Source organism: Vulpes vulpes, chromosome 1 (genome assembly GCF_048418805.1).
Source record: "Vulpes vulpes isolate BD-2025 chromosome 1, VulVul3, whole genome shotgun sequence".
Classification (NCBI taxonomy): domain Eukaryota; kingdom Metazoa; phylum Chordata; class Mammalia; order Carnivora; family Canidae; genus Vulpes; species Vulpes vulpes.
In genome coordinates, this window is record NC_132780.1 from 132,250,815 (window position 1) to 132,278,153 (window position 27,339).

General features: G+C 55.2%; 1 protein-coding gene across 21 annotated transcripts in view; it reads right to left on the reverse strand.

Moving 5' to 3' along the window:
• The window catches only part of GRM4 (glutamate metabotropic receptor 4), a 177,397-nt gene that overhangs the window by 109,324 nt on the left and 40,734 nt on the right, over nt 1–27,339 (reverse strand). For all 21 annotated transcript variants that reach the window (XM_072730306.1, XM_072730181.1, XM_072730214.1 and 18 more), the window contains one exon: nt 12,004–12,220. In XM_072730306.1, coding sequence (XP_072586407.1) covers nt 12,004–12,220 — 217 coding nt within the window. The remainder of the gene's footprint in view (nt 1–12,003; nt 12,221–27,339) is intronic.

The window sequence follows — 27,339 nt, forward strand, 5'->3', positions numbered from 1 at the left end:
AGACACCTACAGCAGGTCTGTGGCATTCCTGGGGGGCAGCACTCTCTGCCATGGACTAGACTCCCCCAACCCACGTAGGCCTGCTGCTCTCACCAGAATGCTGCCCCTCCTCCCTCTCAGAAGGAAGAGGTCATGAAGAGCCACACCAGTCATGCAGTTCTTCTACCCAGAACAGCCCCTGCTCCTCTGGGACAGGCCCACCTTTTTTTAATTCTCCTCCCATCGCCCTCTCCTCAAGGAAGCTTCCCCTCCCCAAAACAACCATTTAGCCAGGTGCAGAAATTTTTGGAGACAAATGTTTCCAAACCTCTTCTCCCAGCTATAGACAGTTGACCCTTGAGCAACACGGGTTTGAGCTGTGCAGGTCCACTTGTAAGTGGATTTTTCTTGGTCCAGTAGAGTACTGTAAACATCTTTTCTCTTTCTTGTGATTTTCTGAGTGATATTTTCTTTTTTCTAGCTTGCTTTATTATAATATCACATACAAAATATGTGTTAACCAACTGTTTATGTTATCAGTAAAGTTTCTGGTCGACAGAAGGCAATTAGTAGTTAAGTTTTGAGAGAGTCAAAACTTATATACAGATTTTCAACAGCACAGGGGCCAGTACCCCTAACCCCTGTGCTGTTCAAGGATCACCTGTAATTACGTTTAGACCTGCCTCATCCCAAAAAGAATTTGCAGCAGTGCCCAAAAAGAAATATACTTGGCTAAAAAGAATTTGATAACAGAATTGAGGAGATAGAACCTCTACTCTATAGATGAGGCTTTGCTCAGCAGCCACAGACTGGCAGAGAACTGGCAGTTTGTTGGGACCAGAGCCAACCAGGGCTTCCCCCAGATGGCCCGCCTTGGGGCAATTGCCACTATCCGTGGTGCTGAACCCAGGTGTGCACGCGTGACCTCCCGTCCACATGCAATTTAGGAGCAAGTCCTTCGGGCTGGAGCTTCAAAATACACCCTAAATCTGTCCCTTATCATCAGCCCCACCCCCAGTCTAAGCCAAATCACTTCTCACTTGGATGATGGCAATGGCCTCCTCACTTGCATTCCTGCCTCAGTGCCTCCCTCCACCCAGTCTGTTCCCCACACAAAGCCAGAAAGATTCTATTAATCTCAAGTATGTTAACATCCCGCCTCTTCTCACAAACCTCCAATAGTTCCCATCTCATTCAGAACAAAATCTAAAGTTCTCCCAGTGGCCTACAAGGCCCCATGTGACCTGTCCCTCTTCTTCTACTTCCCTCTACCTCACTCACTCTGCTGCTTCCTCTTGGCTATTCCCCAAATGCCAGGAAGCTTCCCACCTCAGGCCCTTTGCACTTGCTGGTTCCTCTGCCTGGGGCACTCTTCCCAGAGATCACAAGCCTCACTCTCTCACTGCATTTGGGGCTCTTCTCAAATGTCCATCTCTGCAGAAAGGCATTCCCTGACCACCTTATATGAGATAATCTCCCCTATCTGGCCCTCTCTGTCACTTACACTGATTTATTCTTCTCCATAGAATGTCATCAGCTTCTATCTAAAATTGTATTACACAGTGATGCATTTACTTGTTTGTTATAAGCTCCTTGGGCCCTCTCCCCAAATGGGAGCTCACCAGGCCAAGGATCTTTGTCTGTTTGGTCCACTGCCATAGGCCCAGTGTCCTGGTTGAATGCCTGGCACACAATAGGTGCTCAATAAATATTTATCCAGCAAATGAATGAATTACCACCCAAAGGCAAAAGATGAAGGGACTGAGAGGAAGAGAAATCCCCCACTCCTCCTCACCAGCTACATCCCATGGAGCTGGCTCTGTGTAATTTAGAGGCCTAGACTCCATCTTTCTGAGTCCCTAAGAACCCTAGGAACGAACACGAGGGGAGCTAGCATTGAAGAAGTGACTAGCAAGAGATGTGTTCCTCCCTATCTTTGGGGACCGTTAGACAGGGCCTCTCATAGGCTCATACACAGCCATCATAATGGTGACACCTGACCCACCTCCCACCACCACCCTCCCACACACACACTCTCCATCAGAGGAACCCGTCTACCCTCTCCTCCTACTCTGGCTCTGAGCAGAACCTCTGGCCTTTCTTGGGGACAGTCCCTGTAGGTCCCTCCCTCTGGCTGACCCACCAGCATTTCCCTGAAGAAGGCCAGGTAAAAGGCAGGCTCAACTGCCTCAAAGAAGGCTCTACCTTCCTTCCCTCGAGCTCCAGAGTCACACAGACCTAAGTGTCAACCCCAGTTCTGCCACTGCCAAAGTAGTGAGGGCCCAGGCAAGCCTGTGGGTAACCTGAGCCATACTCGCCTCTACTAAAAAAAAAAAAAAAAAAAAAGGGACAAGTCTCAGAGTGGCTGTGTAGGGGCTCACATTGGGGCCAGAGCCTAGCAGCTTCCGTGAGGACAGTTAATGAGATATCCCCAAGAACTATGTATATTAAAACAAAAGGAGATTCAGGGGCTTTCCCCAGGCCAGGCCAGGCCAGCAGAGGAGCCAATGCAGGAGTCAGAGCCTGTTGGGGCTCAAAGACCCTGGGAAGGGGCTGGTGGACATAGAATAACAAGGCAAAAATGGCTATGAGCATCCCTCTGTGTGTCCATGTGTGTGACCCCATTGAAGAAGGCACCCAGCACCTTCCTGGTCTTACTGATAAAAAACTGGAAGCTCAGGAAGGGAAAGGGACTAGCTTAAGGTCACACAAGGTAGAGGATGAGGCTGAGAGTCCCCCCTGCCCAGGACACTCAGCAGCCCCATAGAGGCCTGAAGCAGGAAGTCTCAGGGTGGAGAAGAAAGAAAACGGTGAGCTCACAGGGTCTTTCTAGAGCTGCAGGGAAAAAGCAGTCTGGAGCTTGCTTCAGCTGCATCTCCAAGGAGCTCAGAGTGAGGTGGACCCCGCCTCAGATGGGAAACAGGACTGGGGACCCCACCTCAGATGGGAAAACAGGATGAAATCCAATAGTCAGCCACCAGGTGAAGAGGGTTTGTGTAAGTCAAGTCCCAAACCCGAGCAGGGAAAGGTCACTGGTCTTCACTGCTTGCTTTTTAACAAAAGGGAAGAGGTCAGAAGGGATCAGGTTGCCATGCACAGGGCTCCTCTGTGGGCTCAGGTCCAGACCCAAGAACCAGACACACTGGTAGCTGAAGGCCAAGCCTATGGTATCCAGATTTTCATGCGATGAGGATGGATAGAAAAGCTAAGAGAGGTGAGTGAGGCATGCAGAGATGCATGCTGGGGGAACTCGCAGATCCCCTAACCTATCACCTTCACATTGGCCATCAAGCTGACACTCCAAGAGGGAAAGTGACTGGTTACACAGCTACCCAGACACAGAGGCAGAACCAGACTGGGCCCCAGTGCCCCTAGTCTGATTCGTCATGGTGACAATGGATGCACCTTTGGTAGCCTGGTGTTTCACTTAGGGACCAGACTGTGCTAAATGCCTTACACCAATTCATTCACTAAATGCTCACAGCAACCTAATGGGAGTACTATCCATATCCCCCTTTCATGAAGTAGAAACAAGCCCAAAGACCATAAGGGACTGCTCAAGGTGGTGCAGAGTCTGGCGGCAGAGCCAGCATCTGGGCTCTTAACCACTCCACTCTACTACAGCATCCAGAGGACAGGGTTCAGAAGGTCAAAGCCACAAAGGGGCTGCAATCCACAAAGGGAAATTTTTTTAAACCCCAAAGAAATCTTCAAACGTGTTCCACAAAGGAGGCTGGTGAAAAAAAAAAAACGTTGCTTCCTGTCCAAGAGGGCAGAGATGCAAATTCAGAGCAACAAGGGCTTGGTGTCTAATATTTTCTTCCTCCTGTAACTCCCATCAAGCTTAGAGGCAAACCCAGAATGGAGCACATCCCTGCTATGATAGGCCAGGGTGAACACATCAAAGACGAATGGAGAGAGAAGGAAAAGTGACCCAATGCCACCCACACCAGGGGACTCACAAAATCAAGAGGTGACAGCACCTTGCCAAAGGCCAGAGTGGCAGAGAAATCAGAGTGAACAGGCAAAGTCCCCAAGGCAGGCCAGGCAAGCTCGGGGTTATCTTCACAGCAATACGAAGATTGACCTGGCAATCACCGAGCAGTCACATTGATGCCAGCACCTTGCCAATCTCCAAGCACTGGCCAGGAGACTCAGCTGGCTCGTGGTAGGCCTCATGGGTTGGCAGGGGGTACCCATGCCAGGTCCACTTAATTTCCATCTATAGTAGAGTGACAGGCAGCAGACCAAGGCAGGGGAAGTCATGATGGGTCTCAAGTTCAATGAGGACTGACTACTAAGCTAGAATGGTGGGTACTGGCTGCAAGGTGGGGCCCACTTCCCTTCCGCATCCTTGGAAAATACATGGCTAGCAGGCAGGGCATACCGGGCCCCAGCTGCTGGGTCCCTGTACTGTGATTCCCGGAAGCAGCTGGGGGGAGAGTCCAGAGGTCTCCCCCTGAGAAGATGCTACAAGCTCATATATACCAAGCTAAAGCCAGCAGCAGGACCCCTCCCTGCTTCCAGCTCCCCAGCCCTTTGGCTAATGTCAACCACATTTCATCTGATTACATGCTCCAGGCTCTGTCCCTGTACAATTGGCCCATATCATCCCTGAACCAAAAGACCAAACTCTGAAGTGCTACCATTTGATACCCATTTCTCTGGGTCTTCAGGGATGTCTTCTTTTCCAGCAGTCCTCTGAGAGCCTTTGCTTATAGAGAAAAATGCCTGGGGCCCAGGGCCATGGACTGTGAGGACACAGCCTGTAGGGGGCAGAGTTAGACACTGGAGATGAACTGATTACAGATGAGGGAAGGAGGGCCCAGAAGGACAGTGATGGGCCCAAGGACACAGGGCTGGTCATCTGCTGGCCCACATGTCCATTCCATAAACATCTATTAACTCCTGCTGTGTGCAAGGGAGGGCAAGGAGCACAGAGCCAAGGAGCCCTTCCTTTCCCAGCCTCAAGAGGCCTAGAGTCAAATGGAAGAGGCCCAGGGAAAGTTCAGTAAGCACTGGGGTGGGTGTGCTTGAGGCTTCCCAGGTGGTGAGCCCTGGGGACCATCATCTTCCCTCCTGTTGAGCATCTCTGCCTCCCAGGCAGGAAAGCAGATGACAGAAGCCCTCAGGGAGGCAGGGCCTTGGCCTGAGCCTTAAGGGCAGAGAGGACCCCCCAGGGCCCTGCGCAAATGAGACACAGAAGGTGGAGACGGTGTGTGCTAATACCATCCCTTGGGTAAGCACACATGACCCCAACTGCCAAAATTTTTTTTAAATAGGATTGGCTTGAAAAAAACTCTGTTCAGCTCCATGTCACACTACTCCCCGTCCCATGGCCATAAGGACCAGGCCAAGCCCCTCAGCGGGGTCCCACTTGCCTGACTCACTCCTACCTCCAGCCTCTTACTCATGCTGTTTCCCCAGCTGGCATGCCCTTCCCCTCCTCTTCACTTGTCTAAGCTATGTCATTGGGCCGGATCCCCTGCAGCCCTGGAGTATATCCCTTACTTTACCAGATGCATGGTAAACTCTACTGAGCCCCTACTGCATGCAGGGCAGGGCATGAGGTCAGGTGGTACACTGCTCCCCTCACCCTACCCAGAGCCAGCAGGGCCCCTGGGACCTCTCCTCGCCTCACACAGGAGCTGCATACCTGGAGGGTGTGAAGCCTAGGCCAGCTGGGAAACTCAAGCAGGTCTGGAAAGCTCAGTGTCCTCCCCTTGCTGCCCTCCAGGAAGAAAAAAAAAAAAAAAAAACACCCCCAAGCCAGGCATTGTAGCAAGAAATGAGAGGAAGCAGGGCCCCTCATGGCAGCCTGATGCAGCTGGCTGCAGAGCAGCCCCGAGCTCTCATATCCCTGTTTCTGCCTCCGGGAAAGGATTCTGTCCTCGGGGAGTCAGGAGAGGGTCACTGGCCAGGGAGCTTAGTGGGAAAGGAGCTGGGGTCTCAGGGCCCCCGGACCTAAGCCCAGGTGCCTCTGCTCTGTCGACCTCAGTCTGCCCTTCTGCAGGTTGGGAGAACAACCTCAGGCCCCCTGGGAGAAGAGCTAAAGAAGGAAGCAGCTGGGGGTGGAGTCTGTGATCGATCAGTCACTCATTCCCCAGATATTTACTAGGCAGCTGCTATATGCTGGGGACTTGCTGGGGATGCAGCGGAGAGCAAAACGGGCAAAAAAAAAAAAATCTCTGCCCTCGCAGACCATAAACAAATATAAATTGATTTGTCAAGTGCTATAAGAAAAACAGAGCCAGGAACGGAATGGAGAGCAATGGCCCAGGGGAGGGGCTATAATACTGTGGTCAGAAAGGCCTCTCTGAGGAGGGGACAGCTGGGAAGACACCTGAATGTGGTGAGGATGTGGGCATACGGACATTCACAGAAAGACAGCTCCAGGCAGAGGGGCCACCAGCGCAAGGCTCCTGAGGTGAGCTACTACCCAGTGTCAGAGGAGCAGGGAGGAGGCTGGTGTGGCTGCAGCAGAGATGGGAGGGAGGAGAAAAGGCCAGGGGCAACGGGAAGGGAAGCAGGCATTCGGTCCACTCTCAGAGGCTCTCTGGATCCTGGAGGCACCTCTCTGCTTTCCCAGATACATAAACAGAGCTAGCACCCTCCCACCCCAGTGGCACAAACCTTTCCGGCTGGCCAACCTCTTCCCCATCCCCTTGGAGCCTCCAGGAGGCGAGTGTTCCCTTTACAGCCAGAGAAGCTGAGTCCAGAGATGTCACATACACAACAGGACGAGGAGGCGCCCCAGCCTTGAGCCTGGGCTGCCGCCCCGCCAGTCACTGCCCAAGCTGCTGCGCTGCTGACAGGGACCATCTAAATGCAAGCCTGACGCTCAGCAGTGGGAGCTGGAGCTGGAGGTCAGACCAGTAACAGCTTGACTCACCAGTGTCTCCGGAATATCAATAGGGGACACAGGGACACAGTGGGGAGATGAGGCTTTGGAACTCCTCACTGTGCAAGGGACAGGGTGTCCTCCAAGAAGCTGGCCTGATCCATCCACCCCTGCCCTCTCCTGCTGCACCGAGTGGCCACCTTGTTCCCACCTTAGAAGCCCGTGCCTGGAGGCACCCAGGAGGCTGGAATCGCTCCCCAGAAAAGACCAGAACCAAACTCCCCAGGTAATCCCATGGAGACACCCTTGTCAGGAGCTGACCTGTGTCCTTCCTGCCACATGCACTAGAGGTGGGGGGACCATCAGCTGGATTCAAATTCCACTCGTGCTATTCTTCCAGCTGTGTGACCTCAAGGAACTTACAACTTCTCTGATCCTCAGTTTTGCCATCCGTGTAATGGGGTTGTCTTGAGGGCTAAATGAATTAATATGTAAGTACACAAAAGGAGATCTGGTCCACAGAAGGGCTCCATCAATATTACCTACTACTACCATCCACTCTCCCGTCACCCACATAGGAGGCGCTAGGATGCTACTCCTGTTTGACCTTAAGCAGACCTTAACTGACCTTAACTTCTCTGAGCCTCCATTTTCCTCATTCGTGAAATGGAGCCCTACAGGAAATAAACCGAGGCTCACATAGGGCCCCATGGGCAAAGAAAGGTTGTGGGGGTATAAGAATTTATACCCCAGGCCCCTCCCCTGAGAGGGCCCAGGATGGTGGAGGGAAGCACCCAGGGCAGGGCCATGTCTCATGGGTACCACCCCCTCATGCCTGGGTGACTCAGTCCCATTATCTCCAGAGCCCAGGCGGAGCCTGCTCTGCATGCCTAATCCCAACATCGGTTTCACTCCTGCCTCTCTGCCTTCCCCTCAGCACAGGCTCCCCCTGGCAAGGAGGAGGGAGTCCCGGTGTCCAAAGACGACAGGGAAGAGCACCAGACAACGCACGTGAGCACGCACACAGGCCCACCAGTCACATGTCCAGAAAATCACAAATGTGCACCCCCACCACCACGTGTGTCCTGCCCTCATGGCTTCTGGAGCTCACCTGGCTGCTCTGTGGCTGCCAGACCAGCTGTCCCATAAGTACCAGTGGGCCTGGGCTCCTATGGCTTTGTCCCTAGCCTTGTCCCTGAACATGAACTACAGCTTCAGTTAGCGCCCAGCATGGTCCCCTCGGGCGTTCCAGCTCACCCGGGGCCTCCCCAGGAGTTGCCGGGCAATGGGGAGGCCGGTAGCCACCAGACCCCCCAATAATAACCCTCTGATATGTGTTCCTGGGCTCCCACATCTGTGGGCCAGAAGCATGTTCCACTCTGGTAGCAACCAAATTTATCCTCATTTCACAGGTGAGAAACCCAAAACTGAGCAGCTGAGTGACTTTCCCGGGTTCTCACAGCCAATAGGTGGACAAGCCAGAGCCCAAATCTGCCTGCCAGAAGCTGCCCGCTAGCCACACGCTGCTGCCTCTGCTACGCGGGCCGCGGGGAGACAGGCAGCATAGTGTTGAAAGGCCTGGGTGGGGGATCCCTGGGTGGCTTAGCGGTTGAGCGCTTTCCTTTGGCCCAGGGCATGATCCTAGAGTCCTGGGATTAAGTCCCGTATCCGGCTCCCTGCATGGAGCCTGCTTCTCCCTCTGCCTGTGTCTCTGCCTCTCTCTCTCTCTCTCTCTCTCTCTCTCTCTCTCTCTCTCTCTGTCTCTCTGTGTGTGTGTGTCTCATGAATAAATAAATAAAATCTTTAAAAAAAAAAAGAAAAGAAAGAAAGGCCTGGGTGTGACAGCCACACTCCAAGGCCTGCTCCAACACCTCGCTGTGTGAGCCTGGGCAAGCCCCTCTGAGCCTCAGTTCCCCCATCTGTAAAATGGGAACAAAAAGAACAGCCCCCACAGGGTTGTCACCAGGATCCATGATGGTGCAGGGAGGGTGCCTGGCACAGGGCAGGGCTCAGTCAAGGGCCACAGGAAGGTCTGGGGGCTGAGCCACAAGACTGAATGATCAAAGTGGGGGCTGGGAAATGCAGGACCAGGGCTTCCTTTAAGCCCCAAGCCAAGGGCCCAATCCGTGCTGGGTGTAATGCAAGAGCTCCCCACACAGAGGACAGAGCTGGGTTTCAGTTCCTGGTCCTCCATATCCTGGTTACATGGTTGGGGAAATGACCTACTCTCTCTGGCCTTAGTTTCTTCTTTTATAAAATGGACACAACTGCGCTCCCCTGCAAGACCCCAAGCCCACACAACAGGCATCCAGGACTTGTTGGCCAAGCTCTCCCCTCAGCTCTGATGTTTGTCCTCGGCCTAGCAAGTGCGCCCTCCCCTCTACTCTGCTCCCTGGCACTCCTCTGAGCAACTCACAGATGATTTATACTTCAGAGAGTGAATCAATACAATATACGGCCAAAGACATCTTTAATCTTTCACAGGGATTAGGCTACAAGGTACAGTGGCCTCTTTCTACAGGCCGCTCAATTCTGATTTCAATTTGGCCAGCTGGAGCGCAGCTTTCTCTCTCCTTTTTCTTTTCACCACCTAAAGACGTTCCTCCAAATCAAGTTTCATTTTAGCAGGTGGGGTGGGGAGACCTAGCTGCCCATACCCGAGGGGAAGCCTAGCCAGGGCCCTGGGACTGCGGGGGGACAGAAGGAGCTTTTAAGGACATGGAAGTTCAGGCCGGGTGGGAGGCCAGGCCCTCGGTGATGGGAGAGCACACAGAGGGCAGGGGTGTGGTGAGGGACACCTGTACCAGGCCAGGAGTACCCCTGAGCTGCATTGAGCTGCAGGCGCTGGCAGCACAGCTAGTTTTCTTATTTTTCTAGAATTCTTGGTTTTTAAACTTTTTTTAACAAGATATTTTTTGTGTGTGATTTTATTTATTTAATAGAGAGAGAGAGACAGAGATAGTGACAGAGAGCATTTAGCAAGGAGGAGAGGGAGAAGCAGCTCCCCGCTGGGCAGGTAGCCAGATGCGGGCTCGATCCCAGGACCCTGGGACAAAGGCAGACGCCCAACTGTTCCAGCCACCCAGGTGCCCCTTTTTAAAAATCTTGAGTAGGCTTTATATTTTCTAGCCACCAAATGAGATACTTGTGGAAAATTCAAACAGTAGTCTAAGTTTCAGCCAAAACACAAATACCTAGAGCTCATCCCAATCCCATGCTTCTCCCACTCTTAACACACCAGCAAGTGTCCCTCCAGGCTCTGTGTGTGTGTGTGTGTGTGTGTGTGTGTGACTGTCATCCCCCCATCCGTGGGAAAGGGGGGCAGAAGATGGAGCGATGAATACAAAAGCAGTTCTGACGTCTCATCCTGGAGCCAGATAGCCTGGGTTCAAATCCCTTCTCCAACTCATACGTGGATGGCCTGATGCCGGTTTTCTTTCTCTCTATGCCTCACTTGCCTCACTTCCTCCCCTGTAAAATGGGGATATCCACTACACAGGGTAGGGAGGATTCCCCAGGACCACAGGTGTGAAACAGGTGTTCAGCAGGGGCCAGGCATGTAGGGAGAGCTATGTAAGTGCTGGGAGTGGCTCCCAGGGCCCTATGGCTGGGTCTGAACACAACTGAAAACTAAAGCTCTAGACCTTCCATCCGTCCCTCTAGCACCTTTGTTCCCAAAGCCTGTAGAGGTTACACCATAAACAGGGAGGTGGTGGGCTTGTTTGGGAAAGGATTCCAGCCAACGGGCAGAGCAGGGGATGGGGCTAGCCCAGAGAGAGGCACCCACCTCCGAGCAAAGCAGCAAGGGACCTATAGGCAGCCAGAGGGAGGGGGCTGTGGCACCAGGGTCTGACACTACTGGGGCAGGGGGGGGCAGGGAGCCGCAGCCCGCCTGCTTTAGGTGGGAGTGGGACCCCTCCAGCCCGTGCTGCCCTCTGCCTGGCCAGCTGCCGGAGCGGGGAGTGGCCTGGAGCCGCGGCCATCGGTCAGCGCTGCCCCACTTCCGTCCTCTCCACCAGGTTGCAGGCACCCGAGCTGCTCTGGCTGTACAATTAAAGGGGCTTATCTGAGATTTATAGCAGGATTATGTCCGCAGGGTGTTACCAACACCAGCCTCTGGATACTCTGTGGTCCTTAGGAAAAGCAATTAGAGTCCTGAGGTTATTCGGGTATAAATATACAGATGCCATCCTCCAAGGTCGAGGGCGCCACAATGAGCTATTTAGAGATAGAGCCTTGGGAGAGGCCAGGGGCCCCTCTGCGAGGAGCTGCCAGGAGGGGAAGAGCCTGTCTGCCTCCCCCGCACACCCCACCCGTGTGCAATGAACCATCCCGCTTGGCAAGGCTCACCCAGACCCGGGAGGAGCCCCCAACCTGGGGCCTGACCACAGCGGCTGGATGCACACCACCACCACCACCACCACCACCACCACCATGGTCCCAGGCAGCCTGCCCTCCTCAGCACCATCAGAACTGAGCCTTGCAGTGCTGGGGGCTTCAGGCTTGCCTAGGTATTAACCCTTGTTATACCAGTCTCTTACTGCTTGCTGGTATCTAAAAGGGTTACCCCTGGAGCTTCTGAGGACAAGTAAGGGAATGGGGGGAGTTTAATGGGGGAAAGCTGGCTTGTGGTAAGGGTAGGGGGAGGCCTCCAGGAGAGCACATCACTTTCCCAGGTCCTCACATTCCCCCCAAGGGCACCAACTTCCCTGAAGACACCAGGAACCAACACAGCCCTGCTGGCCCTGCCTCTCACTCCCACCACACAGCACAATCCTTCCAAGAACCTGCTGGTGGAGCCCCTGTCTCCCGGGTCCCTGAGACACCCCCCCCCCCCCCCCCCGCCCCAGACAAAGCCACCTCCATCCCCACCCCTTCCCCTTCTCCATCTGCCTGAAAACAGCAGCTGTTCCACTGGATCCCATGCCAGGAAAATTGACACTCCCTCTGTCTGCCTGGCCACGCTGGCAAAAGTCATTCACATCCCCTCCTACCCCTGGGGGGTTACCCAGCCAGTTGAGGAGGCCACGGACTGCTCCCCAGGGCTCAGGGGGCTGAGGTCCCTGAGGGGAATGGCCCAGGGCGGGCAGGGCCCATGGCAGGACCCAGAGAGCGGCTCTTGGGCAGTGCCTGGCCACCAGGCCCTGACACCCGCCCCCCCTCTGGGCCCAAGCACGACTCACCATCCTCCCGGGACTTCTGGATGAAGGCCTCCACACCACTCTCACCATAGCTGCCTTCCGAGGCCAGCGTGGACACGTAGTTCCACTTGAGGGCACGGACGATGTCCACCATGGCCTGGGCCTGGTACGTGTCCGACGGGACCACACGGGAGAAGAAGTCGTAGCGGCTGTTGTCACTCAGGTCGGGGGCTGTGGAGGCGTAGCTGATCTGGGGGATCTGGGGGCGAGACGGGCCGCTGATGGGGCGGCTGGCACCCCCACCACGCCAGCCAACACCACACCACCACTCCACACCGACCTCCTTCCCATCCCCAGAGCCACAGGAGGTTGGGGGGAGACCCCTGATGCGGACTGGATGGGTCCTAGCCCACTTGACAGAGGAGGAAACTGAGGCCCAGAGAGTGTGAGCACCTGGTTGGGTGGCTGTCCCTTGGCTCCAGACCAGGGTCCCAATGCCTCCCACCTCCTCCTGGTCCCCCGCAGTCCTCCCCATGTCCTCCGCATTCCCGACAGGAATCAGACTGGCATCAGGGTGAGAAGTAACTGGTGCACCAGCATCAAACCCTCCTCTTCCAGAAAAGTGTTCCAACCAGCCTCACTGGGTCCCGTGAGGTCCTCACCACACACGCACATATGCATATGTGCACACACAGACACACACACACACACACCAGAATCATAGAGGATTACACGTGTAAACACACACCAGAGCCTCTGGGTGCCTCCATTTACACAAAGAACTGGAAGATCCCAGGAGCAGATGTCCCCAAATGGACACCACAGCGCAGCCCAAGGATGGGGTGGGGCTGAGGGTGTCAAGATAGATCCCTAGAGGTCATTTGGCCCATGACCTTCCCCCAGGCAGCCCCTCCTGTCACCACCCAGCGGACCCTGTCCCCACAGCTCCTTCGTGCTGCCCAGCTCAGGGGAGACAGAACCCAGGTCCCTGCTCTCCCACAGCCCTGCCCACCCCGTGGATGGACTCGCAGGAAGACAGAGTGTGTGGGGACCCCGGGAGGTCCCTCCCTCTGCAGCCTGCAACACAGGCCCCAGACAGGCCTCCGTGGCAGACTCCAGCCCCCTGCCTCCCGCCCCAGCTCTCCCAGCCACAGAGCACCTTTCTGCCCCCGCAGACCTCACCGAGGCCCTCTCGACACAAAGGTGAGCTGCAGAGCCCTTAAACCCTTAAGCTGACCCTCTTCCTGTGGTTGATATCCAACCATTCCCGAAGGACAAACACCTCTCAGCCAGTCTGTGGCACCCTCAGTTGAGGGTGGGAAATGTTGCAGGGGGCGAGAGGATTTGGGGTGCACCCTGGACAAGTGGCTGCCCGCCTGGCCTATGCCTATGATGTCCCTACCCCCAGGGACAGCAGGGTCCGCCTTCCACTAAGGACACCCATTGGGACAAGGACACGGCTCAGCCCCCCATGAAGCCCCCTAGATGGGTTCCAGTGAGCCCCTCATTGAACTCACTCACAAGAAAGGTAAGGATGGGGTAGGAAGGACTGGTTTTCCAGATCTGGGGAGCCAACTAAATGTAACCCCAGGCCGTCTCACGTAGTTGTTGTGGTCCTTCTAGGATGCCATGAAACCATTGTGACGCTGTTTGTAATAGCAAACCTTTGGAAATAATCCGGTAAAAGAAGCCAGGGCCCCACAAGAAGTACTAATCGGCCGTGAAAAAGAACCCGGCAGCTTTCCATGCTTTCCATGCGCTGCTCTGGATAGCTCTCCAAGACCCGCAGCAGGAACCGAGCACCCAGACACAGCTCTGTGTGTGAGCGGCACCCTGCTTGTCATGTGCGGGGGGGGAGCGGCACAGATTCTCACTCTCTGACACAACAGGGAACCAGGTGGCTGGGGGGCAGGGTTGATGGGAGACCTTTCCCCTGATACCCTTTGTATATTTTGCATGTAGAATCATGCAAACATACCACTTGCTTGGAAAACAAATCACGCTAAAATCTTCCCTCTCCTACCTGTGTCGACAGCCTCCAGAAACTAGCCAGTCCTCTCTGCCTTGGAGAGCACTGAGCATGAACACAGCACCCTCTAGAAGTGGCCTCTGGTTGGAGAGTTGATGGTTAATTTTAGGAGTGTCGTTACTTTTAGGGTTGTAGGGGTTGGTTGGTGTTTAAGGGGCTACTATTCAGAGCAACGTCTCAGCCTTGGCATTGTTAACATTTTGGGGGTGTAATTCTTTGTTGGGAGGCTGTTCTGGGCACTGAAGGATGTTTAGCAGCATCCCCATCCCCTACCCACTAGATGCCAGTGGCATACCCCTCCCCAAATTGTGGCAACCAAAAATGTCTCTAGACATTGCCAAGGGTCCCCCAGGGTGCAGAACCAGTGCAGAACCCCTCCCCCAAGTGGGGACCTACTGTTTTAGAGACCTGTACAGAAACATTGAGGGATGTGATGATACGATGAGGTCGCGGGTTTGCTTCAAAAGAACCACAGTGGGAGCACATGGAAGAAAGAATAATAGCCAAGAGCAGACAACTCAGTCCCACGTACACGGGGGCTCACCATGCCATTTGCTTCGTATGTGTCTGAAGTATCCATATTTAACAAATTTTTTTAATGTTCTATTTATTTATCTTTACAAAGAGCACAAGAACTTGCACAAACAAGGGGAGGGACAGAGGGAGAGGGAGAAGCAGGCTCCCACCCAGCAGGGAGCCCGAGGCGGGGCTCGACCCCAGGACCCTGGGATCATGACCTGAACTGAAGGCAGACCCTTAACCAACTAAGCCATCCAGCTGCCCCTGTACTTAACAAGTTTTTAAGAATAAGACAAAATAAAACAGACGGCACTCCAGGGTCATCCCTCTGAACAGGAGAGCCCCGAATTTGGAGCCGGAGCAGGTGGTGGAGATCGTGAGGCCAGGGCCTGCCCTACCAGCCTGCCTTCCCAGCAGGTCCCTGAGAGAAGATGGATGTTTGTCAGCTTCCCTCTGCGCCTGGCCCTCAGCAAGGAGCGCTATTCACACACCCAGGAACCCACTCTCTTCCTAATTAGAAAAAGCTGGTCTCCTACTTCTGATGTTTTCTCCCAACCTGGCGCTGAAGTCAAAAGGGACTGCGTACAGCAGAGGGGTGGGAAGCCCAGGGAGGTCTCGGGGCCTCTCACACAGGGGCCTTCTCACTCTTCATCCCTCACTCCTCCCTCCAAGCCACCTCCCACCACTGCAGTGCAGGACTCAGCATGGGCTGGGACGGCAGATGGACAGATGGATGTCCGGACATCAGGACCCAGGCCCTCCCCGCACTGCAGGCCTCCATTCCCACAAAGTGGGGAGCCCCAAGCATGGGGTTCAAGCAGGGCAAGTCTGTCAGCCTGCAGGGGTGCCCCGGCCTCAGATTTCAGGAGCCCAGGAGGGGCCCCTGCTCTGCTGCCAACAATTCCTGAGACCCGGGAACAGGGACCCAGCCCCTGCTGGTTGAGAGGGAGGAGCGAGCCTCCAGAGCAGAGTCAGGGAAACAAGCCAGCAGCCCTGCCTCCTCTCCCCCCCACCCCCCTCACAGGCTCCTCCCCAGCTCCAGGCCCTCCCAAGCTTCCTAGCACGCTGGTTTTGAGTAGAGCTTTGGGAGCTCAACGGCTCAGGTTCAAACCCCAGCTCAGCCCCCCACCAGCCGGGAAGCCTCCAGCAAGTTACTTCACCCCTCCAGACCTCAGTTTTCTCAGCTGCAAAATGGGAATAATTATAATCCCCGCCTGGTATGGTTGTAAGGGTCACATGAGGGAATTTCCATGAACTGCTGGCCAGCAGTAAGCACTCGAAAGGTTAGCTCTGAGGCAAGCTACAGTCCCTCCTGCTACACCCCCCTCAGCCTCTGGTCCCTGTGCCAGCTCTCTCCCAGCTACAGCTGTGCTCCTAGGGGTGAGGCACCTCCTCCTGGAATGCTGATGAACTGGCCGGCCCTCCAAGGGCCTCCCTCCTGGGCCCATCCAGGCCTGCAGTGGGTGGGGAGGGGCAGGGGCCCCCCTGGAATGCCCTGGACAGGGTGCCTGGGACAGCCTGGCCTCACAGGGCTCTGAGGTCTCCTCAGCTGTGTCTTCGCAGCCCCGCTGGAGCAGGAGGGGCGCCTGATTAACATTCTTCTCAGAGAAGTCTTCTCCTCTGACAACAGCAGCATGGCAGAGGAGGGGGCAGCCACAGCCATGCCAGTGCCAGCACAAGTGTCAGCTGGAACCCAGATTCCAACGGTGCCTAACCAACCACAGCTGGCCCACTCGCAGTCCACCTGCCTGGCTTCCTCTGCCTACAGAGCCCGTATCACCTCTTCCAGGCAGCCCTCCCTGCGTTCCAGAGAGCCTGCTCAGACCTCCCACAGCACCAAGTGGAGGTCCTCTAGGGGCACCAGGCCTGTCCCCCTGGTGTGAGGCCGCCTAGACTACTTGCCAACTCAGCAGGCATTCTAAGGTGCCCTCGACATGCTGGCAAGGCCACTTGTGGAGATTCAGAGAAAAGTGGACTATTCCCAACACCCACTGCATCCCCCGAAAGGGGCAGGTGGGCCACCCCAGAATGACACAGTGTGTCTGGAGCTGGCACCCAGCAGAACTTCCCACCCAAGGATGAGTGACTGAGGGGAGAGATGGAGGAAGTGAAGAAATCCCCCTTTCTCTCCACCCCCCTCCACGTGCTCACGTTTGTGCTCACGCAGTCTCTCTCTCTCTCTCTCTCTCTCTCTCTCTCTCTCTCTCAGGTTTCTGGAGTGACAAGGAGGTCCATGCCACGTGGGGAAAGACAAAAGCTGCTTCCGGGCTTGAGCAACAATGAAGATGAATGCCAAGTGCATCAGATGGGGGCGGGGGGCAGGGCGTGTGCGCACACGCGCATGTGCATACACGTGCTGGAGCGTGTGCCCTAAACACATGAGCGCAGGGCACGTTCATTCATTTATTCCTCCTACCAATAGTCGCTGAGTATGGACAGCCTGCCAGGCATAGTTCTGAGTGCTGGCGACAGACGGGTGGACACTCTGACCTCGTGCAGCTCCCAATCTACACGGAGGCAGGCCATGGAGGGGTGATCCCAAGCTGTCATATGGGATGAAGGATCCAGAAGAGAAAGGAAGGAAGAGCAGAGCAGGGGACGTTAGAGGGGTTGGGGGAAGTCTCTCTGACCAGGCAACATCTGAGTCAAGACCTTAAGGAGGTGAAGGAAGGAGCCATGTGGGTATTTGAAGGAGGGCATTTCAGGCAGAGGGAACAGCCTATGTGTGCATGCGTAAGTACGTTACATGCATGTGTGTCCAGGCACACACACATGTGTTTAGAGCCTGAATTTATTTTCAGGCTGTCCCAGGCCTGGCCAGCATCAAGAAACCTCTGAGAGTGGCTGCTCCCTGTCCCATACCATCCAGAGGAGTTTGGCCACCTGCCCAGCACCTCAGAGCCTCCCAGAGCATGGTCCCCTGGAAGCTGATACTTCATTCAAGTCTGTATAGAGCACTCAGGGATGAAATTCTACCCTGACCTCCACGAAGCCTGCAGCACCCCGAGCCAAGAAGCTGGGTGTCCATGACCATCACATGGACACCTCAGGGCCACCCCACAGTAACACCAACCCTCTTCCTGTGAGCTTTAGTGTTTAAAAGCACCTCCCCTTCTGCCTCTTCCCTAATGCTTTGCACAGCACATAAGCTTCCAGCACACCCTGGAGCCATCCTCCCTGGACTGTGCAGTGACCCAGCCTTGTCATCCAGCTTTGTGACCTTAGGCAAACGAGCAACCTCTCTGGGCCTCAATTTCCTCCCCTATAAAGAAGCCACAGTAACAACAGAGAGGACTGCACTAGCCTGGTACATGCAAAGTGCTCAAAACACACAGGCCCTCAGCAAATGCCAGCTATTTGCATGAGAGGAGGAGGTGAGGCTAGGACCATTGTGCCCATTTTGCAGATGAGAAAACAGAGGCTCAAAGAGATGAAAGTATCCTCTGAGTATCACAGCCAGAAACAAGGCACAGACGGAGCTCTTCTGCCTCCCTGCTCACCATCCCCAAATCCCCAGCCTAGGGCCCTGCCCAGCCCCTTCCAGCTGACTCTGTTCCTTCCACTCCACCCTGAGACCAGGCTGGGCAGCCACAGATGAAAGCTGGACCGTGCCCCCACCTGTGGCCACCAGCCCCAGCCAGGGCCCTCGTAGACCTCGGGACCCCACCTGGCCGGCTGCAGCCCCTCTCACCTGAGCAGCAGGGAGGCCCTGCATTGGGCTGGGCAGACCCTAGGCCGGCTGCCTGCTCCTTGCCCTTCTGATCCTGGCTGCTCAAGGCCTCAACTGCCCGGCCCTCAGCATCAGCCATTTCCCCGCCGGATGAAAGGCAGCCAGGCTTTTAGGTACATGAAAGCAGCACAGGCAGGGACGTGTAGTTCAGAGAACTGGTCAGAGGAAAGAAGGCCTGGCCTGCACTGGGTCAGGGCTGAGAGACACCATCCCCCACCTCAGCACCCCCCACCCGCCTGAGCCACACACAGTCTCCCAAGGGGCATCCGCTGCAGACGCACAGCACCCAGAGGAGCAAGAGGTGTTGCCAGCCACCTCTCCTCCCTCTACGGGGCCTCAGGAGGAAGTGTGTCTCCCTCCGAGCTGGGCACACGGTAGGCACTTCACACGCTCTAGTGGGGCACCAAGCACCTCCTCTTAGCCGGGTGTTGAGGACCAGCCTGGTGGGGGGGCAGTAAAAGTGGTCCTCAGAGGGACATGCTGCCTCCAGGCTAACACGCCAGGTTTGGGGCAATGAGGGATTCACTGGGGGCCTCGCAGAGGAGCTATGTGAGAGAAAAGGTGGACAGTATGGGACAAGGGCTTGGACGGGCCGAGGAGGTGCACAGAGGGGAACACAAGGTCAAGGGGGTTCAAAGCAGCTAGGCAGGGCCGTCACAGTGAGAGACCAGAGGTATGGGTGAGGGGTTCAGGAAGACATAAGAGGAGCGGGGGCGGGGGGGGGGGGACCAGCACATGGAGGGGGTATGGATGGCCCCCCCGGCCTCAGCCCTGAGGTGGCCTACTTCTAACAAGGACCCCAGAGTATAAGAGCAAAAGAGTGACCCTATAGCTTAGGGCCCCCCTCAAAAAAAAACAGAGGAGCAGACTTCCAAGGCCTGGGAAGTAGGCAGGGGCAGGACAGGGCACCCTGGGCATGAGACTGAGGTGGCATCTGGGTCGTCTTTGGAAGGATTAGGATAGACCCAGGTAGGCCTGTCCCATAAGCCAAAGGCCTTCCCCTGTACTCAGTAGGTCACTTGGGGGCTGCTGGCCACTTCCCCTCAGAACCTCTGGGAATTTGGGTCAAGCTGGCCTGCACCACTCACTTCAGGATGGCCTCATCAATCAGACCTCATTACCCTGCTCTGCAGACACAGACCCGCAACCAACTCCCAGCCCCAGGTGTCCAGCCACTCGGGGGCCTGGCCATGCACCCCACCGGGCCCTGAGCCAGCCTGTGCCTCAGTGCTGCCAGTCACTCAGCCCCTGCTGGGGGCTGCGCCCACAGTCTCCAGTCTCGGTGTCCATCTCTGCTCTCCGGGGCACTCGGCCTCCCTGGCCCTGCCACCCCCCAGGCCTGGAGACTGGGTGGCCCTGGCCCTACTCTACCTTTACACAGACCCCCTTCCTCTCACACCGTGCCCCATAGTGTCTCCTCACTGCCACTAAGCAGTGGACATCAGACTCTCCCAGACGACGAATGCTATCTTAAAAGACAATCAACTTTGCCCATGGGACCCCTGTGTTTCCTCTGCCACAGCTGCTCTCGGGGCCACCAGCCTTCCCCTCCCACACTCTCCAGGCCTACCCGCACTCCTCAGAAACTGTTCATTCGTTCATTCATTCACCCACCCAATAAAGGTTTACCCAGCACTCACTGTGTGTCTCGCCCACTCTTCGGCACAGGGGTGAGCACCCAGAGACATCCCTGCTTTCATGGAACAGACATTCTAGCGAGAGGGATAACCAGTAACAGACGAACACACACACAGTTAACGTTGTCCTCAGAGCTGCTGGAGGCATCTCCAGCTCTCGGCCTTCCCGCCGCATGGTAAAATTCGACTCCCTGACCCTTATGGTTGGCTGGGGTCGTGGGCCACGTTCTGGCTAATGAGGCGCAAGTAGAAAATGCCATTCCTTCGGAGCCAGAGCATTTCACTGCAGTTGTGAGACCCTACAGGGTCCACGTTCCCTCTGCTACCAAGACCAGCCTGGGTCCCTGGGGAGACGGGGCGGAGCACTCAGCCAACCCACACAGAGCTAGTAAGCAGCTAGTTCATGCATTTTAAGCCACAGAGCCTGAAGGGTGGTTTGTTCTTTCAGCACAGCCTCACTGATGCTGACAACAGTGGCAGGAGCAGGTGCTCTGGCTTCGGGACAGCCAGGCACGAGTCTTCTTTATCACCACCTCACGAGCCTGGGCATGTCAAGTTCCCATTCGGTACATGCTGGCTTGGGCTGAACTGAATTACATTCACATTCACACACACACACACACACACACTCGCAATCATCATCACCATGAAAACTAGCACTTAGGAGCACCTGGGGGGATCAGTCAGTTTAGCATCTGCCTTCAGCTCAGGTCATGAACTGGGGTCCTGGGATCGAGCCTCAGATCGGGATCCCTGCTCAGCGGGGAGCCTGCTTCTCCCTCTCCCTCTGCCCCTCACCTCGCTCATGCTCTCTCTCAAATAAATAAATAAAATCTTAAAAAAAAAAAGAAAAGAAAAGAAACTAGCTTTTATTGAGACTTTACTATGTGCCAGGACCTGTCCTCAGTGGTTACAAATGCCTTCACATCTTTGATCTTTTGAAAAGCATATGAAGTAGACCCTTTTATTGTTCCCATTTCCCCAAAACTGAGGTACAAAGGGATTAAAAACTTCTCTAAGGTCACACAGTTAGCAAGTGGCTGAGGCAGGATATGGACCCAGAGGGACAAGTTCCAGAGCCCAGTCCACTGTCATGTGAAACCCCAGCCTCCCCCTTGTACCAGTTGGCCCAGACATACGTGTGCGTGCACACACGTGCACACAGAGTCTGAGGGCGTGGCTGACAGCCTCCAGGGACCCGGAGGGCTGCCCACACCCTCTGCGGGGCAGGGTCCTCAGGGCAGCAGCCGAGGAAGCCACCCCTGCTCGCCCTCCATGCCAGTCCCTACCTCTCCTCCTGGCTGTCACACTCTCGGCTGAAGTGGCCCATCTGTCTCCAGCATAAAGGATCAAGCAGAGGTGAGGCTGGGGCCCCAGAGGGTTGTATAAATTGCTCTGCTTTGAGCAACAGCTAATTTCTAAACACAATTATTAATTTCATGCTTATCATATGCAAACCTCTGTCTCCCAGACGAGATGAAATTGATTTAATTAGAAATTCCATCATCAAGCCTTTCGGATCCAAGCTTTTAATTAGGATCACCATCCCACCCAAGGCTGCCAGAAAGTGTGCCCTGGCCCCTGCTTCTCTTCCTGAGGCCCCAGGCACAGCCAGGATGTGTGGGCCACTCCACTGTCAGCAGGGCCCCACCGGCCAGGTCAGCACCCATGACCTATGTCCCACCCCAAATGGGGGACATGGCTCCACAGTCACCAGCAGCCTCTTTCCAAATGGCATCATAATGGGGGAAACAGCTTGGAGAGAACTCGTATCATCTTGCAGCAAGAAGGACTGGGATGGGGGATCCCTGGGTGGCGCAGCGGTTTGGCGCCTGCCTTTGGCCCGGGGCGCGATCCTGGAGACCCGGGATCGAATCCCACATCAGGCTCCCAGTGCATGGAGCCTGCTTCTCCCTCTGCCTGTGTCTCTGCCCCTCTCTCTTTCTCTCTCTGTAACTATCATAAATAAATAAATTAAAAAAAAAAAAAAAGAAGGACTGGGGTGTGTAAGGTGAGCAGGAGACAGGAGATGAACAGACCTCCACTCTTCATGCAAAATTCACATACGGCCTCCCTTTGGAGCACCTGCCAGGTGCTAATAAAATGCCTTTAACAGCTTAGCTCAGGGCAGTCAGTCAAAATTATCAACAGCACTTGGCGTTTTATCAAAGCATTTCCAGCACATGACCTCTGACCTCATCCCACCTTGGCCTAGCTTGTGTTCTCAGGGCCCCAGTCACACACATCTCCTTGCTGAACCCTGAACATACTGGGCACGCTCTGCCTCAGGGCCTCTGTGCTGGCTGTTCCTCTGCCTCAGTGCTCTTCTCCCAGGCACAAATGTGGCTCGCTCCTTCCTTCACATCCTTCCCTTGGAGAGACTGCTCACATGTCACCTTCCTGGGAAAGCCTTTCCCAACCTCCCCACTTAGTACCCATGCTGCTTCCAGACCCTGCACCCTGCTGTCACTGCCCTTGCTTGGATTTTCCCCCATAATAACGACCACTTTCCAGCACGCTGAACCTTTACTTACTTTTCACTTAACATCCACCTCCTCCGGCCACATGAGCTCCACAGATCTGGGGACCTTCCTTTGATTCCCCACGGGGTGCCTGGCACAGCACTTGGCACAGGGCAGGTGCCCCATACTCAAAGGGGCCCCTTCATTCCTGCCACGTAAGTGGCCCGAGGACAAGCTCACGATCTCACAGACGCCTTAGACAGGTGAGGAGACCCAACCTCACAGCCCTGGGGCCTTGCCCAGGTCACAGAGCCGGCCAGGGGCTGAGTTCCAATTCTCCCGTGCTCCGATGCTTGACCTGGACAAGCAGGCCACTCTGCACACACAGATGCTACTCTAAGGTCTCCATTCTCCCTCCCCAGGGCTCAGCAGGGGCGTCCCTCACTTCCTGGGGCCTGCCATGCCCAATTCCCACACCCCCCTCAGCCCCCTGATTTCCCAGCAACACCCTAGAAGGCAATCATTGTGGGGCCATCCCACACCCACCACTGTCTCCCCCTCCCTGGAGCCCACCCGGACTCTTATCAGGACAGCAAGCGGACACTTGGATTAATTTCCAGAATGGTTCTGAATTATGCTTTCCAGGAGAGAACCCGACAGATGCAGGCAACAGGCCTTTGAACAAATATTTCCCCAGAAAGTGCTTTATTCAGTCCCTTGTCTCACCCCTTTAAACATATGTTTTCTTAGGAGCCCAGGAAAAAGAGGGCTCAATAAGGCAAGGAGGCTGGAGAAGAAGAGGGCATGGGGGTAGGGTGGTGGGAGGCCTGGGAGGGGAGCTGACAAAGAAGCTGTTCAGATGCAGGGGTGGAGGACCTGCGTAGATAAGAGCACAGGCAGGGAAGCAGGCGGTGCGAGGGCAAGAGCAAACAAGATCCTCAAATCAGCACTTGTCCTATTTCATAAGCAAAATGTAGATCAATAAATTACACTCACTTTTACAGGTTTTACATGCTGACTCCATAACCTTGTCAAGAGTGATACTTACGGGGGGAGACTAGGAGGCGGAGGAGCCCAGAGACCTAGACAGGAAGGGCCAGGGACCTGGTGGAGCCCCTGGGGCCACAGGACCTGCACCCCTTTTTCCAAGAAGGGGTCAAATCCCAAGTTCGCAGAGGCAAGGAAACAGGCTGCCACACCCTCAGCCCACTGCCTCGCTTGGTAACCGTGGGCAAGTCACCACCCCTGTGAGCCTCTATCTTCTCATCTGTCAAATAGCCCCAGCAGTGAGAGCCTGGGCTCTGTAAGCCTTACTGTGAGGCTCCTATGGAAGGAGGGACGTTAAGTCTTAGAAAGACAGCAGCAGACTAAGACGCTAGAATCATGGTACCTCTTGCACACACGCATGCTGGGTACAGTCAGCCTATACAGACTCTCCTTTTGTTGATTCTCACCACAGCCCCGAGACAGGGAGCCGTAGCCACATTTATATGAGGCTCAGAGGGCTGAGGGGCATGCCCAGGATCACCCAGACCCATCTGATGGCAAAGCTGGGGTTTCTCTGTGCCACAGCACTGCCCAGAAGCCAGGGAGCTGGGCAGCACTGGGCCACACCCACGTGTCCAAGGGGGCTCCTCAGACAAGCCCAGGGTGGCCGCAGCTGGCACCTGTAATGGGCTCAGCAGGGACTGGGCATGGAGGGTGGCAGGCAGCAGGCAAGAGGCTGCTCAGTGTTGGTGGTGGTCATAACAGGCCTGGTAGCTGTGCCTTCATGAGCACCTACTCCACGCAGAGCAGGTCATGGAGATTATCTCATTTAATCCTCACACAATAACCCCATGAAGCGAATGCTATTTATTACCTTCGCTGTTCAGAAGAGTAAACAGAGGCCCAGGAAAACACAGAAATAAAACTAGAGCACATGGCAAATCAGGACCTGAACCCAGGGTCTGACTCCAGCCCCTGAGAGCTCACAAGTGGCTACACCGGGCAGGCCCGCCACGTTCATTGCCAGGTCCTGCCCTTTATCCACACCATCCCCACACGGGGGCGGGGGGCGGCAGCCGGGATGGGGAGTCCAGGGTCATGCTCCAGGTCTCTCCCCAGCACATCCTGTGAGCACAATGCTTTGCATCTCTGAGCCTCAGTTTCCACATCTGTTCAAGGGGACGGTTAACGACCCCTACCCACTGGACTTATAAGGTTGGGACAGAGGGAGGGGCCTCCACAACATAAGAGTGACATCTGCCCACAGCCACCAGCCCTGGGAGGTGGAGGCGAGGCCAGGACAGCGTCAGCCACTGCGGCGTGCCTGAGGCTCCAGGAATTAGCCCTGCGCCCCACCACCCCACTCCTGCACACTGAGCACCAGCCGTGGGGCACAGCCCGGCTAAGGGAAAATTACCCACGGCGTCTGCCCCAGTGTTCTCCCAAGTTAATGCGCTGTGCCGTGGGTAATATACGGCTCTGTATTAATATAATATGATACAATGGGATGTATTAACATTATTGAATACATGAGCCGATAAAAGTCACATCACCGTCACTCCGTGTAATTTATATCACAGCCTGGGCCAGAGCCAGGCTGGCGGGGCCGGGGAGGCCCCACTGAAGCTCTGGGGCTCCTGCTGGGGGAAGGGCCTGAGCCCTGGGTGGGGGAGTGGAGCCAAGACCAGAGAGAAAGGGATGTGCCACCAAGCAGGCAAGGCCAGGTGATCCCCGGGCCAGGGTGCCAGGCTATGGTCTGGGGACTCTTGACCTGAGCCCTCTGGCCAGTCCTCAAGCACTTGACCCCACAGCAACATCTGACCCGGCAGTCCCTCCACTTGGCTGCCTGGATCCTTGCTCCCCTGGGGCCCTCCTTCCTCTAAGACAGCACCTCCTCAGCCTCCTTCGCTGGTCCTGAAGGCCAGCAACCCCAGGACTCAGTCCTCCATTTCCTCCCTCTCCACTCATTCCCAGGCCACCTATAGCCTGATGACCCACCCCCAAACTCCAGGCTCCCACCCACTGCTTGCTCCTCTTGGCTGTCTACTGGAACCCCCAGATCCCCCCAAAGGCCTTCCTAGCCAGGATCAGACACATCCTTGATTCCTCTCTCTCTCATGACCCAAACCTGATTTATCAGGAAATACTTTTGGCTCTATGAGGAAAATAAATCCAAAATCCAACCACAGCTCAACCATGCTGCCACTACCGCCCTGGGCCATGGCTCCAGCATCTCTGGCCTGGACTGACCCAGCAGCCCCCTTCCCTGGTCCCCCACGTCCCATACTTACCACCCATCTCATCACCCATTCCTTGGCTAGCACCCATTTAAAATTCAAGTTAGGGGGCACCTGGGTGGCTCAGTCGGTTGAACATCTTTCTTTGGCTCAGGTTATGATCCCGGGGTCCTGGGATCAAGCCCTGCATCAGGCTCCTCTGCTCAGTGGGGACCTCCTTCTCCCTCTCCCTCTGTCTGCCACTCTGCTGGCTTGTGCTCTCTTGCTCTCTCTCTCTCAAATAAATAAATACATAAAATCTTTAAAAACAAAACAAAACTCAAGTTAGATCATGTCCCTCCTCTCTTCAAGAGTCTCCCATCTTGGGCAGCCCGGGTGGCTTAGCGGTTTAGCGCCACCTTCGGCCCAGGATGTGATCCTGGAGGCCTGGGATATAATCCCACATCAGGCTCCCTGCATGAAGCCTACTTCTCCCTCTGCCTGTGTCTCTGCCTCTCTCTGTGTGTCTCTCATGAATAAATAAATAAAATCTTTTAAAAAAAAAAAAAAAAGAGTCTCCCATCTTAGCCAGAGTTTACCAGGCCCAAGGAAATCTGCCCCCTTAGCCTCCTGACCTCACCACCCACCCCTCTCTACCTCACTTGCTCTGCTCCAGCCACTCGGGCTTCATGCTGTTCTTCCCAACACACCAGGCAGGAGCTTGCCTCAGAACCTTGGCACTGGCTATGCACTCATCACTGCCTGTTGATACTATACATTCCATTCATGTGCCCTCTTGACCATCTGTCTCCCCAGCACTGCCTCCAGTGGGGCCCAGGGTGAGCAGGCTGCTGAGCACCCAGCCTGCAGGTGGTGCTACCACCCTCCTAGGGCTTCTCTGATCCCTGGCTGCCCTCACTGCTGTCCTCAGGCACCAGCAGCCCCTTACTCTGAACCATCATCTTCAGCACCATCAAGAAGGGGACCCACATGTGACATACTCCAGGTGGTGTCCCACCCTAGGGGTCCTTCTTGGGGGACATTTGTTGTGGAAGTCCCATCTCAGCCTACAAAATGAAGGCTTCTGGTCCCTGGCAAAGGTAGAGGTTGTATGGGCTTCCCACCACATCATGCACTCATTCAAAATATGTTTACCAAGCACTCACTAGTGTCCAGCACTGTGATAAGCACCAGGGATGCCAAAGTGGGAAAAAGCAGACAAATATGTGTTCTCATGGAGCTAAGTCTAGTGGAAGAAATGGTCCATAACCAGATATGCACACCAACACATACATAATCACAACCTCTGAGATATGCTGGGAGGAAGAGGCAAGGTGCCTGTGAGAGCCTGGAATCAGGGCCTGGATCTGGTCAGGGGAGCCAAGGAGGCTTCCTGAGGAGAGGTAGGAATCTGACATCCAAAGGATGGACAGGAAATACCCAGGTGAAGAGGGAAGGAAAGAGCATTCTGTGCAAAGGCCCTGTGGCCAAGAGCCCATGGCAGTTTCAAGGAAAAGCAAGACCACAAAGAAAATGGGAGAATAGAGCATGAGATGCCCTGTAGAGAAAACAGATGTGGGGACAAGATGGGGACCAAGAACAGCAGTGGGAAGGCCACCACACTGGTCCAGGTGCGAGGTGAGAGCAGCTGGGCCAGGGGGTATCCGTGGAGACAGAAGTATGCCCTCCCCACACGCTCTCCAGCTCCCAAGTATCTCCCTCCTTGTGACACTTAGTGAGCTCTTCACTAAACTCCAAGTTCACCAAAAACCAGAGGAAGGGCCTGGAGCTAAAGACT